Raw genomic sequence first — 21,599 nt, forward strand, 5'->3', positions numbered from 1 at the left:
CATTTCTTTCATTCAATTTCTGCATTCTTATGCTATTGTTTTAAATATATAAACTTATAAATAGCCCGCTTCATGCTTATTGTGTGAAAGTAAGCTGTGGAATTTGACACTTGGCGCTAATTCGCTTTTAAAATTCATATAACAGTATTCGTAAGTGGTTTCGATTTGCCATTCATCGTAATAAATAATTCGTACCTCAGTACCGTGATCAGCATGATGGATGTCCAATTTTTAAAGTATGTAATTGCAAATTATCAATTAGAGCGGGTCAAATTGTATGGATGGATGGATTCACGAATGGAGAGCAAAAAAGGTTTTAAAAAATAATAACATACCATTACTTTTATTTTGACATATACGTTAAAATGATCAATTCTGTGTAAACAAATAATTTTTTAAATAAATTACATTAAAATTATAAAAATTGTGTTTTTTTGCTGATTTCCTGAAAATATAGGTTTTTCTTCATAAATTTTTCTACTAAAACGAATTGGAAAAAAGAAAAACTGTCTGAATGAAAGTTGTTTGAAATGTTCAGCACTTATTTTAGCTGTAAAGAAAAAAGAATTTTCCATAAGAAATTTGTTAAAAATGCTCATATAATAGTTAAAAGTTGATTTTAGGCTAACTTCTCATAATTTAAGCCTCATATCTCTACTAAAATTCAAAAACACTATAGATATTAATACAGATTCTGAAATGTACGTAAAATATCTTTAAATTAAGCCCAATATGATTTTTTTCTTATAGTTTCATCAAAAGCTATGAAGATTTGTTGGCCAAACCCTACATTCATATGGCAAAATATCTATTTTGCAAAAGTGGGGGACTCGATATCGGACTTAGAGCTATGGTGTCTTCAGTAATTTTTCTTAGAATCATCCGTACATTACGATTTTGCTATACTACTGATGGAAAACAAATTTGACCCGCTCTAATACCCGCTCGATCTCTTCGAATTTTTCAGCCATCAATATTTGCTATATATGAAAAGCATATGGTGAAATTTGACGATTCTAGCTATTAAAATGGGGCAGTAATTACGAAAATCTTCTTATCTAAACAATCGGGTGTGGCGGATATATGATATATATACGATCGATCTCATAAATTTTTTCAAACAGCAATATGTGCAATATACCAAATAATCGGATGAAGTTTGAAGCTTCAGCCTGATAAATTGAGGAAGGTATGACAAAAATCCTCTTTTCTGGAAAATCGGTGAGAAGGGGAATATCTATATATATAAAATTCAAATTCTGTGTATGTATTACGTATTTGCCGCACTTCAATCATCACCAAATTTTGGCTATAGGTTCCTTCGATCAACGGGAAGATTTTAGGCTAAAAATAATTTGGATATATAAAATGGGCGGGGCACCTCCCATACAAATGAAATCTTTGGTACTGCATAACTCTGAAGGTATAAATCCCAGAACATTGAAATTCAGTAAGGAATTATATGATGTCAATCCCTAACACCACCAAGAATATGTGGAATAGGGAAAAAGGGGGCGTGGCAACTCCCATACAAATGGAATATATCATACTGCATATCTCTGGATGTAGTAATGGTAGGATAGTGAAAATTGGTAAGGAGCTATATGACGTTAACCTCCAGTAAAATATGGAATTGGGGAAAAGGGGGCGTGGCAACTTCCCTACAAATGGCATTTTTCAGAACTATGGCTGCCGCATAAACTTAGGGTATTTTAACACTTAAAGTTTGACTGCATTGTTGAGTTTGGCTGTTATTCCTTTTGGACGTTTAGTAATCTGCCGCCATTAAAAAAAAATTTGGTAGCTTCAGTCTATCTATATCTTCTATAAAAATAAAATTCTGTGTGTGTGTTCCCTATGGAAACGTATTTCCCACACTTCAATCATCACCAAATGTTGGCTAAGGGTACCTTCGATAAAAACGAAGGTTTTTCATATTTCAGAATTAAGAATTTTAAATTTATATTTTTTTTTGGCTATGCGAACGAGCAAACTTAGCTCCCAAAAAGATCATGTTAACAAAATCAATGATCGCATTGAAAACCAAATTCGTGGCGAAGTAGCGAAATATAAATCGATCGACACAGTTACAGATGAAGGTTAAATTGAGAATTATCCAATTGAATTTCTAAACTCTTTAGAACCAACTGAAATGCCGGCGCATATATTAACTTTGAAAATTGGCTCATCAATCAAGCTTCTTCGACATTTAGACCCACCAAAATTGTGCAATGGAACCAGACTGTGCGTTAAGAAATTAATGCCGAATGTAACGGAAGCAACAATCATCAGCGGTAAAAGCAAAGGTGAAGATGTGCTCATACCACGGATGCCAATGATTCCTACAGATTTTCCATTCAATTTTAAGCGCTTACAGTTTCCTGTACGCCTTGCTTTTGCAATTACAATCAATAAAGCACAAGGACAATCGCTTACGGTTGCAAGATTAAATTTAGAGAGTCCGTGCTTGCTCTAGAGTTGAAACGCCAAAAAAATTGTTTATCTTTGCACCGAACGGAAAAACCAAAAATATTGTGTACCCACATACATTACAATAAGATACAATAATAAAATGTTTTAACAGAAAATTTCACCAAATATGCGTACAAAAATCAATTCAATTTACAGAACAATAAATTAAATTATCAACAAACGAAACAGAAAAAATAATGCAACATTAATTCGATCTCGGGCGTTACAACGTACGGCGGGTATAGCTAGTAAGCTATAGTGTTCCAATCCGGCCGGTTCCAACAAATGTCTAATCGGACAACTAAATATACCAGCTCACCAAATTTTATCAAGATGTCTCAAAAATTGAGGAACTAGTTTTCATACAAACAGACAAACGGACAGACGGACATGGCTTAATGAACTCAGCTCTTCATCCTGACCATTTCGGTATTATTATTGGTGGATCTAGCTTTTTTCCTTTAAGAACTTACAATTTTGAGATTCGTGACAAATTTATTATATGATTTCATTTTCATGAGATATAAGAAATGATTCAAGCACATTTAATAACCAACATAAATGTAAATATCAACTCATTTTTACATATGCATACTCATGTGTAGGTACTCTGCAGCAAACGAGTTCTTTTTTAAGTCTTTTGTTCACCTTAATAAAATGACCATATTGAATAAATTCATATTCTTTTTCTTCATCAACTCTTTAAACAAACTGTTATAAATTAAGCAATTATTAATCCAATCTGTACATGGTACTATGTAATTAAAGTTGTCGCTTCACATCACCTAAAACGTGTTTGTTCTGAGGAAACTAGACGCATGCATAATATCCAATGTATGACTAATTAAAATTGCATAATTAATACAACATCCAGTTCTTTTGATATGGTTTAAAGATATTTTTATAATTTTAGTTGCATAAGCTGATTATACAAGTTGAACTAAAAGTTATAAGTAGAACTAAGAGCTTAACATAAAAAATATATAAATTACTAGCAAAAGCGAACACTTTTCGCTAAGGCTTAGTCGGGTCTAAGTAAGCACTAACTACGTAAGCACGAACTAAAAATAAAAATAGGGTATAATTCTCCACAATCTCTTTCCTCGTTCATACCGCGAAAATGTAGAGACTCAACGGGTGCTTTATTAATAGACGTCGCACCTCAAAGCGTATGGCGAATTTAATTAAAATCCCAAAATATGTAACCAAGATCTACATTGCAACTTGAACAGGACGTTGGGAAGTCAAATGGGGACCATTTTGTTATTAATATTAGGAGCTCATTTAGGTTAGATTGAACTGTCCGGTCAATAAAGACCTCACATAGACTGAATATGTTCGTAATGCTATCAGAATTTGTTTGACGACCAAACGGAAGAACTCCAATCAGGAACCAGTACTTATGTTATAGGATAACTCCTCTTGCTGCCTCAAGATCTGGCACCCCTAATAACTGGAGCCTTAACCTGGCGAGCGCTGGACACGAACACAGAACGTGCTCAACCGTTTCTTCCTGCAGCCCGCACATCCGACATCTGCTGTTACTGACGGAACCTACCTTATAAGCATGTAACTCCAGAAGGCAGTGTCCAGTTAGTATGTCTATCGTGAGTCTTAATTCTTCTCTTTTCAGATATATGAGCCACTTGCCAGTCTGATATCGTAGGCATGATCTTAGAAATTTCGCAGCCCCGCGCTATTGTCCACGCCTTTCCTGCTTGATGGATCACGTGTAACTCCTGTATCCTTTTAATTTCTCCCAAATTTATTGGGACGTCTATCGCCGTTTCAGCGTGCGTTGCACTCTACTTTCCAAATCATTGACTTTTTCGTTACTTTATATTCCTTTATTACCGGGAACCAAGTATAGTCTGGCCTTCGCGAAGTTTTCCAATGCTTCTTTGCCTTCCAAAACACTTCTTGATGTAGTTTTGTGTGAGATTATTGCCTGACTATAAATATATATATGGAGACGACTGCAGCTTATGCACGGTTCCTCCGAAATTTCTGCTGCTTTCTTCACGGCTATAATTTCCGCCTGAAAAAGTTGCAGTAATCTGGCTGCCTTTGGAATCTACTTATTTCTGGATCGACACAGTAAATAGCAGAACCGGGCTCTTCCATTGGTAGTATGTTCTGCCATTTCTGCACCCTTGCTCCAACCCTCCGGCTAAGTTGTGGCCCCAGATATCTTGCAAAGCTCAGGCACGGGGCTATGTATTCCATTTTCCCGATATTAGATGGCGCTACTGCATTGGCCGTGTGGCCTGCACTGAAGCTGCCCGAAACCTTTTTTGCAGTTGCTAACGCGATATGCTTGTCAATTAGGTCTGCAGGCCGGATGTAATAGCGTACAATGCTGCTTTCGGGGCAGATTTTAGTGCTCCGATTATTTTAATCACACATATATTTGTATTTATAAGATTTAGAAGGTAAATATAATCTGCGTAAACCACAATTTGTTCCTACTGGATCATTTTTAAACGTCATTAGTTCGCCTAAAAGTATAAATTTCTCGTAGAAATAACTCACCCCCCCCCCCCCAATCAAAAAATTAAAAACACGCTAGTTCTCTCTCTTTGAGGGTGATGCTAGTCAGTAAACTGACTTTTCGGGGCACATTCTATGAGTTCGCGAAAGGGCTGCAAACTTAATAACGAATCTAAATAGATTAATGACAAATACAGGAGCCTCCAAGCCATACACAAAGATGTTGCTTGCATCAACCTTGTATTCTATACTCGTATACTGTAATTTGAACCGATGCAATGAAATACAGAAAGCAGCGAACCGCCCTCACCTCGGTCCAACGTAGGGGGTCATTACGAATTGCTTCAGCACGGTCTCCGCAAATCTGTGCTGGTCATAGCGAAAACTATACCGATATATCTTCTCGCTCGCTGAAGGAAGAAAAGCAATATATCACAGCGAAACAGAAAAAGGTAGGGATGATGTTGCCACGCAGGCGCGAGAGTTATCGACGCTAGCCACCATAGTGCAGCAACGCAAGTGGATCAGGGAACTAAATCCCGAACTGAGCATTAGGTGGAAGTGACCACAAGGTGAGGTCAACATTTACCTAACACGGGTATGAATCAGACACGATTACTTTTGAAAATACCTCTACATAATGGGAAAGTTTAAAAACCCGAACTGCCTGTACTGCGGTAATACAATAACATGACTGGTGACAGCTAGGATACCGGCAGCAAATACATGAGGCATATACTTCTAAGCATACGTGAAGGTGGATGCCTAGTAATAGCGCGGGCCGCTGGAGATTAGATTTTAGTGGGTAGTCCTTCAAAGGATGAAAGGGGTCCTACAGAAAGTCTTGCAATGAGGCTTAAAACATTTCCTCCTTCCACGGTACTCAAAAAATAAATAATTTAGCAACGCTGCAAGAGTTTTATGCAAATCCGGCATTAGGGAGCGTTATCCCACACAGTCTTTTTGCATTTACATTTTCTTTACAAATATTATCAATATTATCAATATTAATCTTATTATTAATATTACAATAATTTTTACTTGTACATACACGAAATATAAATACTAATTTTTATCTCTATCTCCTTTCCTTTCTCTTTGGATATTAGTGCTTTATTGTTATTAAATTTTCTTCCTGATAAGACTGAAAAGCTTTGGCTTCCATGAACGACCACAAAAATTTACCACCACGCAAACGTAGTTCACAACAACAACAACAAAGTGTCAACAAAATGATTTCACGGCGGAAAATTCTTTCACGCTCGCTCGACAATCTGGATATGATACCAAATGTGGAAGAGGAAGAAGATGTCTGGCATAACAAGGAGAAACTATTTAGGGTAAGTCTTATAAAAAAAAAAGTTGAAATCGATGCAAAAGTGTTACGAATTTAGGGAAATTCCGCTTATTTGAAACCTTCTACTTATTTGAAACGTTCGAATCGCTAAACTGTTGAATAAAACACTCCAATATTCTGTATTTCAAAATGGTCTTTATTAGACTACTTTGGGACCAGTACAATTATACTTCACAGTTTCACTTCGCAACTGATAGCGTGTTAAATCAAACTGATTCCTGACTACTCAGCTTGTGCTGTTTTATACTCTCCGTTGCTTCATTCGCATACTTCTACTAAATTCTAGATGTTTCGCCTTCTAGAAATGCTGTATCTCCTGCTTGGTAATTAGTTATATGCATTTACATATATCTGTAGTCCATGCCTCTCGCATAGCCGTATGCGTGTGTATGTGTAACTACTTTGGCTGATGGCCGCATGTGTGTGTGTGAAATATTTCTTCGTTGCCTTGTATGTATGTGTGTAAATAATAACTGATGTATTCATGTACACAATTGTGGCTCGCTTCGTGTTTTTGTTGTTGCGTGATTATTTACTAGCCTAGTGATGTCAACATTCGCCACAGTATCGATATGGAATAAAATAGTTGAAGAAGAACCTTGTGCTATACAAACTATACATCTTACACTGCACACTGCATTACCCCTTAATACATCTTAAGAATACCTAAAGACAGTATTTTCTTAGGTTCCACAGCGCTGAGAAAGTTGTTAATTATAATTAGCTTTATTCCTTATAGAGAGATATGTCTTTTGAAAAGAACCAGAAGACCATGTAAATTCGCTAAGCGGTGACCTATTTTTCCTCTTATCAGTTTCATATTATCGCTGCTGACCCGAAAATCTATCTGGCATTATGATAAATTCGCTAGCGAACTCTTCGGAATGAATTCGCTTACCCTGAGTTGTGTAACCCATCAATACTTTCTACATTATACCATTATTCACAGTCAGATACCATTAACTTTACGTTGCTAACTGCTAGGTCGGGAGCATAAAGTATCCGTAGAGGAAGGCATGGGAGGAGTTTGCTATCTATAGGGACATTGCTATCTACATAGAAGCCTCAAAAAGGGAATCAAGGTTAAGCTGTACTAGACGCGTCTGCGAGTCAATTAGGTGTACCGACTGCCTGAGGTATACTCCCTGAAAAGAGCAACTACACTGTTACAAGAGTGTACAGTCTCAGAGGCTAAAGTAAACATTTTAATTAAAAGCCAAACAGCCTTAAATGCAATCGAACCCAACTTTGTACAATCGGATATCTGGTATAGGTGTGGAGCCTCACTTGCGTTAATGAAGCGTCTTAATATATCCCATTGTTCAGTCCCCAGGCAGAGCGTTATTGAAGAGAATCAATTTTCTGATGAGGTGGATGATATGGACAGAAAAGTTTCGAAGTAGCAAGAATGAATTTGCAGTGGACTAACCGGGATGATTATGAGGTCGTTGCTTCTCAGGCTAAACAAATCTGCAGAGAATATTCTTATGGGCGTCATCGCCGAAGAAAAAGGAGTGAATCATCGCTTTCAAAGTTCAGGATAGAAGAAAAGACGACTCCGATTTCTGGGCACATGAATTTTCATGAATCAAAGCAGAGTTAAATATTTTTAGCACCTACTGAAGGCCAATCGTTGTTGAAGACTTATAAGGAAATAAGTGTTTTGACGAATGTGCTGTCACCAGGTACTCATCGGGAGCATTCGCAATGAACAGAAATGTACCCAAGAGAAAATGTTAGCATTTCCCATGCATTCCATCTCCACATAACCTGGCCTCTAGTAGTAAGCATACTATCAAAACACCAGAGATAAATGAACCATAATGAGGCCCATGGGTACGGTCGGGGGCGTGTCGAAGCCCCTCTGCCCAAAATCAGAGTGCAGGCAGCGAAAACCCAGTCAGTTCATAACGTTCGGCTTAAAACCTGCATATTCCAGCACGAGATCAGCGTGACAGAATATGTTAAATTACCTGGCTGCCAAAGTCGTGTATAGCATCCGTCCTCCATATCCTAAAAAGCGGCAGTCCTTCAGGAACTTGTATTAGGGGCTTTCCTTAAACTCAATACAGCACAACATCCAACTAGCCGAGTTATTCCAAGCATAAACACATTTCATTTCTTTTCTTGTCCCTCCAGGATCACATAAACGAAGTGCTTAGCAAATGGGAACAAATCGATGATGAAATTTGGTCAAAAGTTATCGTATTCGAAAAGAATCGACGAGTAGCCAAAGCATATGCTCGGTCTTCAGTGATTACAATAAATGGTGGGAAGAATGGTTTCGATGGCGTGAGGTGAGTATGTTAACAGTTTGGAAAAATAATAACTTACATTCTTTCACACAGAATCGGTTTGAGCGGGTTTGATAATCCTATGCGTGATGCGGAGACAAAAATGACAAAAAAATCTGTTGGTGAAGGTTTCAAAATTAAAATGGATGATATTGGTAATATTTTGATCAAACGATACGGAAAGAGTAACGTCTTTGTGCACAACACATCAATGGCTAATGAGGAGACGGTCATAGGCGCAGATATACAACAAATGCCAAATATGGCGCTCGCAGCTGGCACATCGGCAAAAGTAAGTTTACAAACTTCATTCGCAAAAAATACTGACTTCGCCTAAAAGTATGCAGTATATAGCCAAACATCATACAATGAACTTATTTATTAATCCTGTTTTCTTTTTGCTATTCCAGCTCTTTGATATGCGCAAATATACGACTAATATAAATCGTGAGTTTTCACGTTCTTATCCGGAGAGTAGGCGTTTGGAACGACAATGCTTGTCGGCCATATCGTTAGTCAAATCCAATAATAATCTAATCAATAACCCGCTTTGGATTCTGGTCATAAATATAGTCGCTATTGATATGTTAAAGAATCGTTTGCAAACTTTACCCAAATCGGTGGATGCTATGGGAATGCGTGTGCCGACGGCGGGTAGTGAAGATCCATATTCGACCATTGAAAGTCAAGTTGGCTTAATTTATCCAACACCTGCCGCTTCGGATGATTCGAATAATTCAAATAATTCATCGAATAACTCAAGTCAGTCGAGCAAAGGACGACGCAGTGCTTATAATGCGGGATTCCTCGAGGAAAGTCTATATGTGCCAAAGGTGAGTTGCAAAAATGTTTTATAAATAGTTTCAAACAGTATAGTCTGTAAGATTTCGGCAGCTGGTCCTTTCAATGCTACGAAGAGTGCAGCAACTTTATCTTCAGCATTCCAGTTGCTCACGGTTGCGGTCTTCTCAAACTGTAGCTTAAAGACCTGGAAAGGAACAGACCCGTCAAAGGATGGTGTTTTTACCTTTGGATTACTCGCTGAAACTGCTGGGCGATTTAGTTGTAACTGCTCCATACGGCCCTTCAAATCATCGACTTCTGCCTGAAATTGCGCGATTTTTGTATCCTGTGCTTCCAGCTTTGATGATATACGGAGTTCCTGCTCTTCAAGTTGTGTAGAGATCTGAGATGATATCTGCGCTGAAATTCGTGCCGACATTTCGCTTCCAGTTGAGATGCCAAATATGTCTTCTGTTCTTCCAATTGTGATGTTATACGTGTCTCCTGCGATTCCAATTGTGATGACATGTTGGTAGATATATGTGATGATATTTCGGACATCTGTGCCGATATTGCAGCCAATATCATGTTCAGGTCTGTGTTCGCCATTGTCTGCGGTGTTTCATTTTTCTCTTCAATTTTTGCTGTTGTCTCATCCTCATCAGGATAAAAGACATACTCGTCCACATCAATTCCTTCTGCTTCAATTGCCTCTCGTAGCCGTACTTGAAGTTCGAGTTTAACGCCGCTTGTATTCAATCCACGGCTCTCCAACTCCTTCTTCAGTTGCTGGATCTTCAATTCACTGAACTTTGCCATGTCCTTGTTGTCCTCTGGAATTTATTCAACAATTACTCTTCTGACACCAATTGTAACGAATTTCCTGCAAATCCTCTTATTTGCAACCCTCTGCTAAGTTCGAATCACTAAACTGTTGAATAAATAACTCCAATATGTAATAATGCAAAATGGCCTTTATTAAAGTACTTCACAATAACACTCAAACTGTGCAACGAATAGCTTGCTTAATAACCAAACTGATTGATAGCTCAAATGAAACTGAATTTCAAAATAATACTGTTCTTGCTCGCTAGATAGCGTCTTAATCGAAACTGCTTGATAGCTCAAATCAAACTGAATTCCAGCGCCTCTACACTTGTTGCCTTTTATACTTTTTGATTTCAACGTTCGCATCTTCTAGGCGCTTCCAGAATCTACTAGTCCATCAGCTCTCAAACTTCTCAGCTGTAACTACAATTGCACGATTTTAGCTTCTCTCATTGCATACTTTCAGGAGTATCTCAGATGTATGCATGTGTTTGTGCATTGATTCTCCGCTGCTCGTATACGTACATGGTACATAAGTGTAGACGCAATTATTGTTTCGTTTATGTAGATACATAATGATTGATCTATGGATGTGAATTCAAGTCACTGCTTAGCATCGGCTTAGAGATGGCAGCACTCCTTAGTGTTGCTAATATTCGTAACAATATAAAACAAAAGAAAGCCCGTATTTGTAACAGGGTAGCCATCGTCCCTGATAAGTAGGCGGCTCCCTGATAACTGGGCTTTTGTTTTCGGTTTTTCAATGTAGCTAATGGCTCATAAATCTGTTAAATCGGAGAATTTTTGTTTATGTAGTTCCCCTGAAAAATTAAGCGTCAGACATTTAAAGAAACTGTCGTCCGTAAAAAAAAATGGTCTAAGGCAATTGTACTTAGCTGAGAGAGCAAGGGTAAATATATTTTATACCAATGCCTTTATATGGACGTTTGTTGAAACTTGATTCAACTGCATGCTCCGCTATGGTGAATCCTTTGGTTTGCTGACGAGAAAACATCGAGCTCTACATAACAGTTTAGTTGTAAGTCTAAAGTCGGGCTACTTAGGCAGTGCAATGCCTTCTTAGAGGAGATTGCTGCTACCCTTTTAAGTCTCTTTCGCTGTGTTGGAAGAAAGTTGACGAATTTGAAATTATTAGTGAAACGAAATTAATATAATAAGCTGCTTCATGCCGGGGCTTCTCAGTGAGAACAATAGCGCCATTCTCCCCATGGGAAGCGAAAGAGGTGCCTGTTGACAGTCGCAAGTGTAGAAAGTCGATCCAAGAACCTTCGGACTAATATTATTGAATAGAATTTGGGTCGACAAGCACATCACATTTTCGAATTCGTATTGATTCCTCCAAACTAGCTCAAGTTCCGTTCATTCTCAGGACTGTGCTGTTGAGTCTTACCTATCTTTCTGTTTCATACACATATTACTGTTATGGCAATACTGCAACGGACTGTGAAACTTCGCTTATTTTACACCGTCGAATCGCTAAATTGTGGAATAAATAACTCCAATATTCAGTAATGCAAAATGGTCTTTATTAGATTACTTTTTGAGTACTTCACAATAACTCTTACTTCACAACTAATTGTGTGTTTAAATCAAACTGCTTACTGACTACTAAGCTTTCGCTGCGTCTATACTCTATGTTGCCTCGTTCACCCATTTCTCGTAAGGTCTAGTAACTTCGGGAGCTTCATGCTTGGTTACCAGCCATATATTTACATGTATATTTGTAGTTTATAGCCTCTCGCATAGCCATATGCGTGTGTATATGTGAGTACTACTTCGGCTGATGGTGAGTATCTCTCTGCTGCCTTGTATGTACATGTGTAAATGATGATTGATTTGTTTACGTACATACAAGTGGCTGCTTAGTAATGGATTAGGGATGCTACTATCATTTAGTGATGTGAATATTCGTCACAATACATATACGTAAGTTTAGTCCTTGAGTTAAGTTATTGCCTTGTCCATTTCCCAAACTAATATTAATTTTTTTAACTAACAAATACTAAAATTTCGTTCCCACTCTCTTTTCCAGCCCGATTATGAAATCTACAATCAATCAGTGCCAATGATTATGCCGTCACAAAAGCTCAAATCTGAACAACAACGTAAAAAGCAGGATGATCCCTACTACTGTGGTCTACTTGCACGTATACCGAATTTCATTAAAACTTCCAAAAAGTCTACAACTAAGAACAAAGAATCGAAGATTTCACGTAAAATCTCTGCTTCACAACAGCAAATTATTGAACCGCAACCTACACAACCTTTACCTATTGCGACGTTCCATCAGTTTCCGGCACATCAGCCTCCCTATTATCCTTATAAATATCTAAATGCGCGCCATCATCGACTTTCCCAATCGCAGTTGTCATTGTGGGATGCGCGCAGCCTGATAAGCGCACATGAGTGAAGTATAACTTTTGCAGGGGGATATTAGGATTAAACTGAGATAGCTACGGCGATAGAGAAATTTCTGCAGAGGGATAGATGATATGTGATTTCTATTTTAAATGTAATTAGGCCCGGTTTTTCAGTACAAGTTCAACTCAGTTTGTCAGTTAAACTACGCTAAAACTTATTCTGCAGTTTTTCAGTCTACTTTAACTGAAGTTTAAGTTAAGCTTAAGCGGCCGACCTGCCAGGTTTAAACTCTAGTTAACCTATCAGTTATTTACGTTCGTACGAAATGGCGTCAAATATACCCAATAAGAACTTGGGCTTGAGTTCCATTAGAGCTCATTTTGATAACTAGGCATACTTCTAAAATCTCGAGAGTTGTTTCGAAACAGTGGCTGAATTCGAGAATCATAGCGTACTCAGCAAAAGAGGGAACTTTTTATAAAACAAAATATGCAATTACTTAAGTTGAAAAAATGTAATTAACACCTTGTGGTTCTCTAACTGGACTCAAATGTAAGATTCAATGATGTTGATGTAGGATCTTCGGTGTGGTAGGCGAAGCGCGCTACCATCACACCTCGGCGGGCGCCTATATAATTTATTCTTGGTTAATTACACTTCATTACTGCCATCAACCGGGTGTTTATTTCTCACAATAAACGGCTGTTGGTTTTGGTGGTACCTCCTTGGAGATTTTTATCAACTCCACCTCAACTCGATATATAATGTAAGATATCAACTGGAGAAATGGGTTGAATATTCATTTGAGAACTGTACATTTCTCAAAATCTCTCGAAATTAGGAGAATAATTGGAAAATATTAATGACGTTGGAGATCAACTGGAAAACCTTTAATTTTAAAAAATTTCTCAAAGATTGGATAGTGACTGGAGAATGAAGTCTGATATCAACTCGAGAACTATCTGGTTTAAAAATAATTAAATATTGATGTTGGATATCACTTCCGGAACTAGGTATATATTACGCCGGAGAATTTTTTCCATGTTTGTTGGGTAAACAAATTACAGCTGTTGCCATATCTACAGATTATCTAGATAATAAAAAAAAACAATGTTGCCGCACAAAACAGCATACCACAAAGGCGGCCTTAAACTGTGACTGAAAAACTGCTCAGTAGTTTAACTGGAGTTTAAATTTGACTAGAGTTTAAGCAAGCTAAGTTTAAGCTCAGCTTAACCAACCACTATAAACCGTGCCTTAGACCGAATTAGGTCGGTAGTCATCAAAATTCAAAATGTAATTTAAATAATAGAATTATAAATTATCAAAAATTATGAAATATATGTGAGAGAATTACGATAATTTTAACAGTTTACTTTTAAGAATTGGTTTATTTATGTATTATTAATGGTAATGATAAAAAAATTCGCAGTTTGCTAGAGTTTGGTATTAATAATAGCGCATTCTGAGTTATTTAGTCTCGGTTTTTCAGCGCGAATTTAAACTCCATTTAAAGTTGACTTTAGATTAACTTTGCTACTCTGTTTGATAACATAAAATTTTTAGCCGTGTGTTTTTTTACACGCGTATACGTTTCGTTTGCGCGTGAAAAAAACGCCTATCCTCGCTTAGATAATGCTTAGGAGACCCATCTAGCGGCAGTGGTTAAATAACTAACGTAACAGCACAGGGTGTACCGAAAAGCGGAGACACAACCCTCTGATGGCCATGGGGTATAACATATAGCTGAATCAGTTGCGATGAATTGTGGACACTTATAAAATACATAGAATTAGTGTAGAGGGTGAAACAAAAACACATATTTCAGTTACATCTGAGTATAATGCGTATTGAATTTTAGTAGGACAGAGGTGTATTTAAAGTTTGTCGCTAGAAGTCCATATAAAGTTTAAGCGTAAACGTATATAGATGTGAAAAAAAACCCAGCTTATATTCCCAACTCAGTTTAAGCGGCCAAAGTGACAGGGTTAAACTCTATTCAACTTAAACTGGAGTTTAAACTTGCACTGAAAAACTGAGCCCAAGTTACAGAATCATAACATATTTATATTCTTCCCGCATACCCCCCACTCACAAATCACCCACACAAGATTGCGCATTGCGCATGTAAACAAAAGATCAACTGTATTTTATGGGCAATTGATACGTCATTTTCCTTTAGCTCTTGTTTTTTCTCTCTTTCTCTCATTCGCTCAAGCATTGAACCGTGACGTAGATGCGCAGAACGAAGCAATTTTGAACTCGTGAATGCGCAATGTCCTCGTTCTAGCAGGTTCGTTTTCTAACAAAGATCATATGAAAAAAGTCCATTGAAGCGAGCATAATTCATAAAGGTTTGAGTTATTTAGTCCCGGTTTTTCAGTGCGAGTTTAACTCCATTTAAAGTTGGCTTTAGCTTAACCTTGCTACTCTGTTTGATAACATACAATTTTTATTACCCATCTTAGTTTAAGCGGCCAAAATGACAGGATTAAACTCTATTCAACTTAAACTGGAGTTTAAACTTGCACTGAAAAACCGAACCCAAGTTACAGCTCATGACATATTTATGTTCTTCCTGCATACCCCTATTGGAGTGATTGCCATTAAAAACATGATACAAAATATGGAGTTAGTTCCATTTAGTGGGACGTTAACCACTTGACTTTTGCGGGAACAATGACAATTTCACCAAAAACAAGCTACTAGATTGAAAAATGTTACGAATTTTTCTAATTTTGATGGATTTCATATTAAGGAAACGGACTAAATTACTTTCATAGTTATTTTAAATAAAAAAGAAAAAATAAGCCCCATGCCTTGAAAATATTTTAATACGAAATATCAGCCTAGAAAAGAAAGTTTTTAATAAGATTTTCGAGCTCCCGAAAATTGTTTTGGTGGAAGAAACATGGATCGAAGTATGCAAAGCAAGAGAATATAGCCTTCTTAACTGTCCGTACGTTTGCTCAGAACATTTTGACAAAACATACACGTTTGTCAATTGCTTGCTCAAAGGAGGTCCTTATAAACCGACACCGCAATTTCTTGATAAATTGGCTACAAGTCCACATTTTTTATTTTTTATTTATTGTATAATTCAAGCGTTGCGCTTTAGGAGGGAATTGTCAAACCATTTTTTAGGGAGAACTTTGCCCTCTAGCTCTGCAGGTTAGCCACTAGTTATGAGAGTGTCTACCAGGGGTCTCCTTGGGGCAGTCCCGCCTATACACATTCTGTGCCCTTTTAGCATTGACATAGATGTGTAGACTTTTAAAGTACACTTTTTCTCAACATGCCTTGAGAAATATCCACTGTAGGGGCATGATAATAGGACCATGCTAGAACAACAGGGGTCAAGCTGCCATAAAGATAAGAGTCATAACCAATGTATCCACAATTTTTTCAATAAAATTGCATGTTTTACTGTATTTTCAATCGATATGAATGCACATAAATCGTGCTAAATCATTTTATTATTGTCCCAGCTGATCATTGCGTTTTCATCCTAAGGAAATTTCCAACCCGAAAAAACACAATTTCGCTTTAAACAGTAACGGTAATGCAACGCTTCTGGCAAAACAACAAACATTTGCCTTCATCCGGTGGCAAAATCCTGAGCCAGATAAATAATTTTGCATGTAAATGCAACAACAACGATTTGAGCCATATAAATCCAGATAGAAGTCGGGTTCAATTTGTGAGCCAGATAATTTGTTAATTACTTCTTTTTAGTTTGGCAACGCTGCCTGTAATAAACCTACTTTTTCAAAAATAGATGTCGCTGTTTAGCCTTTCTTCGTATGAGTTAAATGAAAAACAACGGCGGCCTATCACATTTCACGTGTGCGAAAATTTCACGACATCTGCTTCTCAAGTCTCTCAATGATCCAGAGCATACCCGTGAGAATTGAGAGTGAGCCGGAGCTGTAAAACTCACTGGAAGACAGCAATTATGAATCTTCAAAAATCCCGAAATACGTCAAAAAATTTTGAGTGGAACTACCTTCATTCCTCCTGTTCCAATGACACATGAACCAGATACGGATAGAGATTTAATATGCAAATGCAACAACAATGTGACATATGGATTCTGTTATTAACAGTGCAACACATCATTCATGTTGTCATGTTGCGACATTTCCCTCTGCAGAAAACTTCATCATGATTAAAGTTCATGCATATTATACGACGCGACATGTAGCGTGTAGGCAACTTTGCAAATGTTATTTTTGGAAAGAGAATTAATTACATACAGTCGGAAAAATAAACACAAATACCCCACGAAATGTATAGAAGACATTTATGGACATCTCGCCCGAAAAAAAACTGCGATTACCCTAACCAAAAACATTACGCAAGGTAACGAGTGAAGTCTCTTATTATATTCATCCTCTTTGGTTCAGCTAAATATCAATCAAATACTTCCGTTTGCCCATAATATTTATGAAGTGTTAGAAAATTAATATTCGCACTGATTATAAGAATAAGGTGTCTCCTTTTTTGTCATCGTTCTAGCAGGTTCGTTTTCTAAAAAGATCATACAAAAAAGTCCATTGAAGCGAGCATAATTCAGAAAGGTTTGCATAAGCAATTCACAAGGTCTCCTATTGTTTTGTGGAGTATGTTTTAAACTCGACCTTTGTATGTCGTATTGAAATACATCCATAAGAAGAGCTATCGGTAAAAGTATTAAAAAATCTAAATACTTACCATTTTTTGCTGTTTTTTTTTTTTTGCATTTTATTATGAAAATGCCTTGAAATTTCCATAGGTAAATAAATAATTTGTTTGGCAATAACTTTATATGAGAAACAGCAACAAAGAAAACATCACAAGTTTAACATCATAGCACATGCATTGAGTAAAACAGGTTGTGGATAGCCTAATAGTTTTGAGCTCATGGGATCTTTTTCGATTTACGGATCCAAAAGTGACTCAGGTAGACCAAAAGTGTGTTTTTTAGAATACATACTCACATATACATATGTGCCACAGCTTCTCCAAAACTGGATTTCACTCTAAAGCCATGTCCAAAGGAAGTTTTTCTGGGAGTTTTGTATAGACCCCATATACTAGAATGGAGATAACAGAAAAAACTATCGCTTAAATTTGAGGCCACATCTTCATCTTCTAAAATTGGGCTGGCAGGAATTTATTCTAAAGCTCAAATCGAGATAACAAAAAATACTTATCGACTAAATTCATAACAAATTATCGACATGCCACATTAAAAAAAAAAATTGAAAAATGTCCATAAATATAATTATTCTTTAACTTATATAAAACAAGCAATTTGTTTATATATTTTATATATTCTGCTGCAATATTTAGATAATAAAAGTCTACTTATTTATAAAAAGCATATTTAATGTTTGAACTATGTATGTTTGATTGTAATACTATATAATATTGCCATAATATTTTTTCTTTTGTGTAAAGTTTTATAAAATTTTAGATTTGTTTTTATTTTTGTTTCTTAAATCAAGACTGAAATATGTCCTAGAAATATTTACACAATTAAGAAGGGTTGTGCAAAAGGCAAAATTATTATTTCTTATCACAAAAATATACTACACGTAAATGACTATATATTAATTTAAAAATAATTTTAGTTATGTATTTGCTTATGTATTAGCTTATGTATTTGGTATGTCACTTCATTATTCGCTGTAAGTGTCAATCTTAACACAAATACTCCATCGATAATACTTCAAAAACTTAGCGCTCAATTATTTTTTAATTTAAGCTTCATTGTATATACATATTATCTATTCTATCTCTTGTAAATCTTAATATTTTTTAGTTCGTTACGAAATAAATAGTCGCAAAATTGTTGAAACTAAAAAATATTAACAAATTTCCCATACTTTTTAATTGCACACCTAAATTTTTATTTCAACTTTAAATAAAAATAATTTCAAAATTTCAAATATAAATTATATGTAGTTTTTATTGGAAAAACAAGTAAATAAAGTAAAGGGTTCGCGACGAATTAATAATAACAAAGCATGCTGATGGAACACCCTATAATATCTCCATTAATACAACAATAACATAACATAAAAAACTATAGTATCTCCAGCAGTTTAATAGTTTTCGGCTTTCCTCTGGAGCATGGCGGAAGGATACAAGGTGCCAGCATGGGACAGCTGATTATAAACTTTTTTTTATTTGATTTGATACATCAACTTCCTGCGCAGTACGATTTTGACATTTGTCCATCGAATTTACAAAAACAAAGTATATGGAATTTTTATTTATGTTTGTATGTATGTTGTTGTTGTTGTTGTAGCGATAGGGTTGCTCCCCGAAGGCTTTGGGGAGTGTTATCGATGTGATGGTCCTTTGCCGGATACAGATCCGGTACGCTCCGGTACCACAGCACCATTAAGGTGCTGGCCCGACCATCTCGGGAACGATTTATGTGGCCACATTAAACCTTCAGGCCATCCCCTCCCTCCCCAACCCCAAGTTCCATAAGGAGCTTAGGGTCGCCAGAGCCTCGTCTGTTAGTGAAACAGGATTCGCCGCGGATAGGTGAGGTTGACAATTGGGTTTGGAGAAGCTATATGTTGCGCTGGCAACCTGCAGGGTTGCGCTACACAGCCCCTTGAATCTGGTATTTTAGTCGCCTCTTACTACAGGCATACCTACCGCGGGTATATTCTGACCCCTCTAACCAGCTGGGGGATGTTTGCATGTATGTTAGCATGCTGCCACCTTGTATCATTCCGCCATGCTATGGAGCTATGACTGGCTAAAACATTATTATTGGTATTATATTTCAATGTTATATGATATTCAAGTTGTGAAGACACTGCAGAATAACTACAGTAGCGGGAAGTATCGATGGATGGGATACCAAGTTCCACGACGGTATGACCACCACAATTATTTGGATCGAGCGAGAGCCTTCTCGCTTATCGGGACTACGAAATGTGAAGAAAATTATCTTGGTTTCCCTTGAAAACCTCGTAATTAATTTAGAACCTTATTCCGTCCTCAACGGCGGTATACAGTTAGTGGGAAATGTACTCACACTGTTCCGTTGTGTATTTGTGGAGTGGAGAAATTATCAGCTGTGTGCACTTTCCCCCTGCAGAGAGGGCATGAAGATATCGGACGCTAGAGATGTGTCTGCCGTCAGACACAGGTTGCGTAAATAGACCCTGAAGAATATCATATTTTATGACGATGCAATTTTAATGGAAGATGTAATTTAGTGATAGCAGATTTTTAAGACTTTACGACCAAAGATTCATTTTTTGCCCACCCTGGGGCTAAAACAGCATATGAAGTCTTTACGAGGACATCGATCTTATATCTTTATATATGCATCAGTCGCGTGATCCTTGAAACCCCATTTTACTCACAGCAGTCCAACAAGGTATGTCTCTGCGCAATGGGGGAACTAAACTCCTAATGGAATGCTCCTCTCCAAAAACTCTGTATACAGAGTATTTTGCAGTGAAAACGAGGGCAATGAAATATGCTCTGCGGTTTCCAATTCGGTGGAACAGTGTGGACAGAAAGGATCTTCTATCCTGCGCTTATGTATATAATCATTGAAACCGCCGTGCCCACTCAATATCTGCGTGATGTGGTAATTAAGTTCGCCTTGCTTCCGCTCGTAGCATTGCGCTTTATTCCGGCGTTCTTTCTCCATTCTTTCCACTGTTCTTGCCTCCTAACTATTGTCCGAGACCTAGCGTTTGCCTTAGCATCTTAAGATGGTCGGCCATTTTACTTGACAGTAGACCTACTGGGATTTTCTGAGATAAAACCAGCTATTCTTATAGCACTATAACGTTTTGATATGGATCGCGGTTACACCCCCGTAGGCGCTATCTCCAATCAAACTTCCATATTGATGGATGGTGTAACGCTACCGACTTTCCAACATACAAAACTCCCTATTGTAACCTACGAACATAGTATTTGCTCCAACACCGTACCATCCAGAATCGCCTCTAAGGTACACAGACGCAGTGAAATCTGCTGGTGTATCATAAAGCAAATGGCGGCCAAAGTACGGGCTCCCGGCTTACAGAAAACTTACTGGAAAAAATGGAGGCCTGCCAAAAGTCCGCGCTCAGGACTGGCACAGGATTTCTGATAAACAAGATAAGTCAGCTTAATTGCCACCAACTAGGGCACACTACCAGACAACTGGTTGATACAACTCTGCCTTTAATGTGGACAAAAGTCCATAACAACACCTTCTGTATGGCTGAATTCTGTTGGGCTTTCATTGGAGAGTTTCGGTGTCATTTCTTGATCGTGTCCATAGAATGGGTGAAGCAGACGCAGAGCTAGGGAAAAACACGCTGCTAACATTAATGAGCCTTTAAGGCCGGGTTTTTCAGTGCGAGTTTAAACTTCAATTAAAGGGCTAGTTTATGGTGATATAACCATAACCAGACAAAACAGCTGATAGAACCAACCTTATGGAAATCAATATAATTGATTAGTGGTGCCATACCAAAGAGGATAAATATAATAAGAGTCACCAATCTGCTACGATTGGCGAATAACTCCCTGGAAATAAAAAAAATTAATGCATAATGTTTTCCATGAGCGACATTTTCAATTGTCTCGCGTTTATCCATGTCATATAGGCACCCTACGCAAATGTGATTTTTGGAAAGAGAATTAATTAATTAATTAAATACAGTCGGAAAAATAAACACAAATAACCCACGAAAATATATAAAGACATTTATGCACATCTATCCCAAAAAAATCCTGCGTTTACCCTAACCAAAAACATTATGAAAAGTAACGAGTGACGTCTCGTGTTATATTTATCCTCTTTGGCCATACCATAACGCTAAAGCCATAACCATATCATAGCCTACCAATTGGTTTTGGTTTTTCGCCATATCCATAACTTAAAAATATTTGAGTTGGAGTTTTTATTAACTTTTTGTAGATTTTATTTATTGTTTTGGATGCGTTTTGACTAAGAGACGTAGTTTTTGTGGTATATG

General features: G+C 37.2%; 1 protein-coding gene across 4 annotated transcripts in view; it reads left to right on the top strand.

Annotated features, from left to right (window-relative positions):
- The window catches only part of reb (rebuf), a 163,589-nt gene extending 145,044 nt beyond the window's left edge, over positions 1-18,545 (top strand). For all 4 annotated transcript variants that reach the window (XM_067775149.1, XM_067775150.1, XM_067775151.1 and 1 more), the window contains 5 exons: positions 6,072-6,302; positions 8,459-8,616; positions 8,668-8,905; positions 9,024-9,446; positions 12,278-18,545. In XM_067775149.1, coding sequence (XP_067631250.1) covers positions 6,126-6,302; positions 8,459-8,616; positions 8,668-8,905; positions 9,024-9,446; positions 12,278-12,655 — 1,374 coding nt within the window. In that variant the 5' untranslated portion in view covers positions 6,072-6,125 and the 3' untranslated portion in view covers positions 12,656-18,545. The remainder of the gene's footprint in view (positions 1-6,071; positions 6,303-8,458; positions 8,617-8,667; positions 8,906-9,023; positions 9,447-12,277) is intronic.
- The last annotated feature ends 3,054 nt before the right edge of the window (positions 18,546-21,599 follow it).

Source organism: Eurosta solidaginis, chromosome 3 (genome assembly GCF_040869045.1).
Source record: "Eurosta solidaginis isolate ZX-2024a chromosome 3, ASM4086904v1, whole genome shotgun sequence".
Classification (NCBI taxonomy): Eukaryota; Metazoa; Arthropoda; class Insecta; order Diptera; family Tephritidae; genus Eurosta; species Eurosta solidaginis.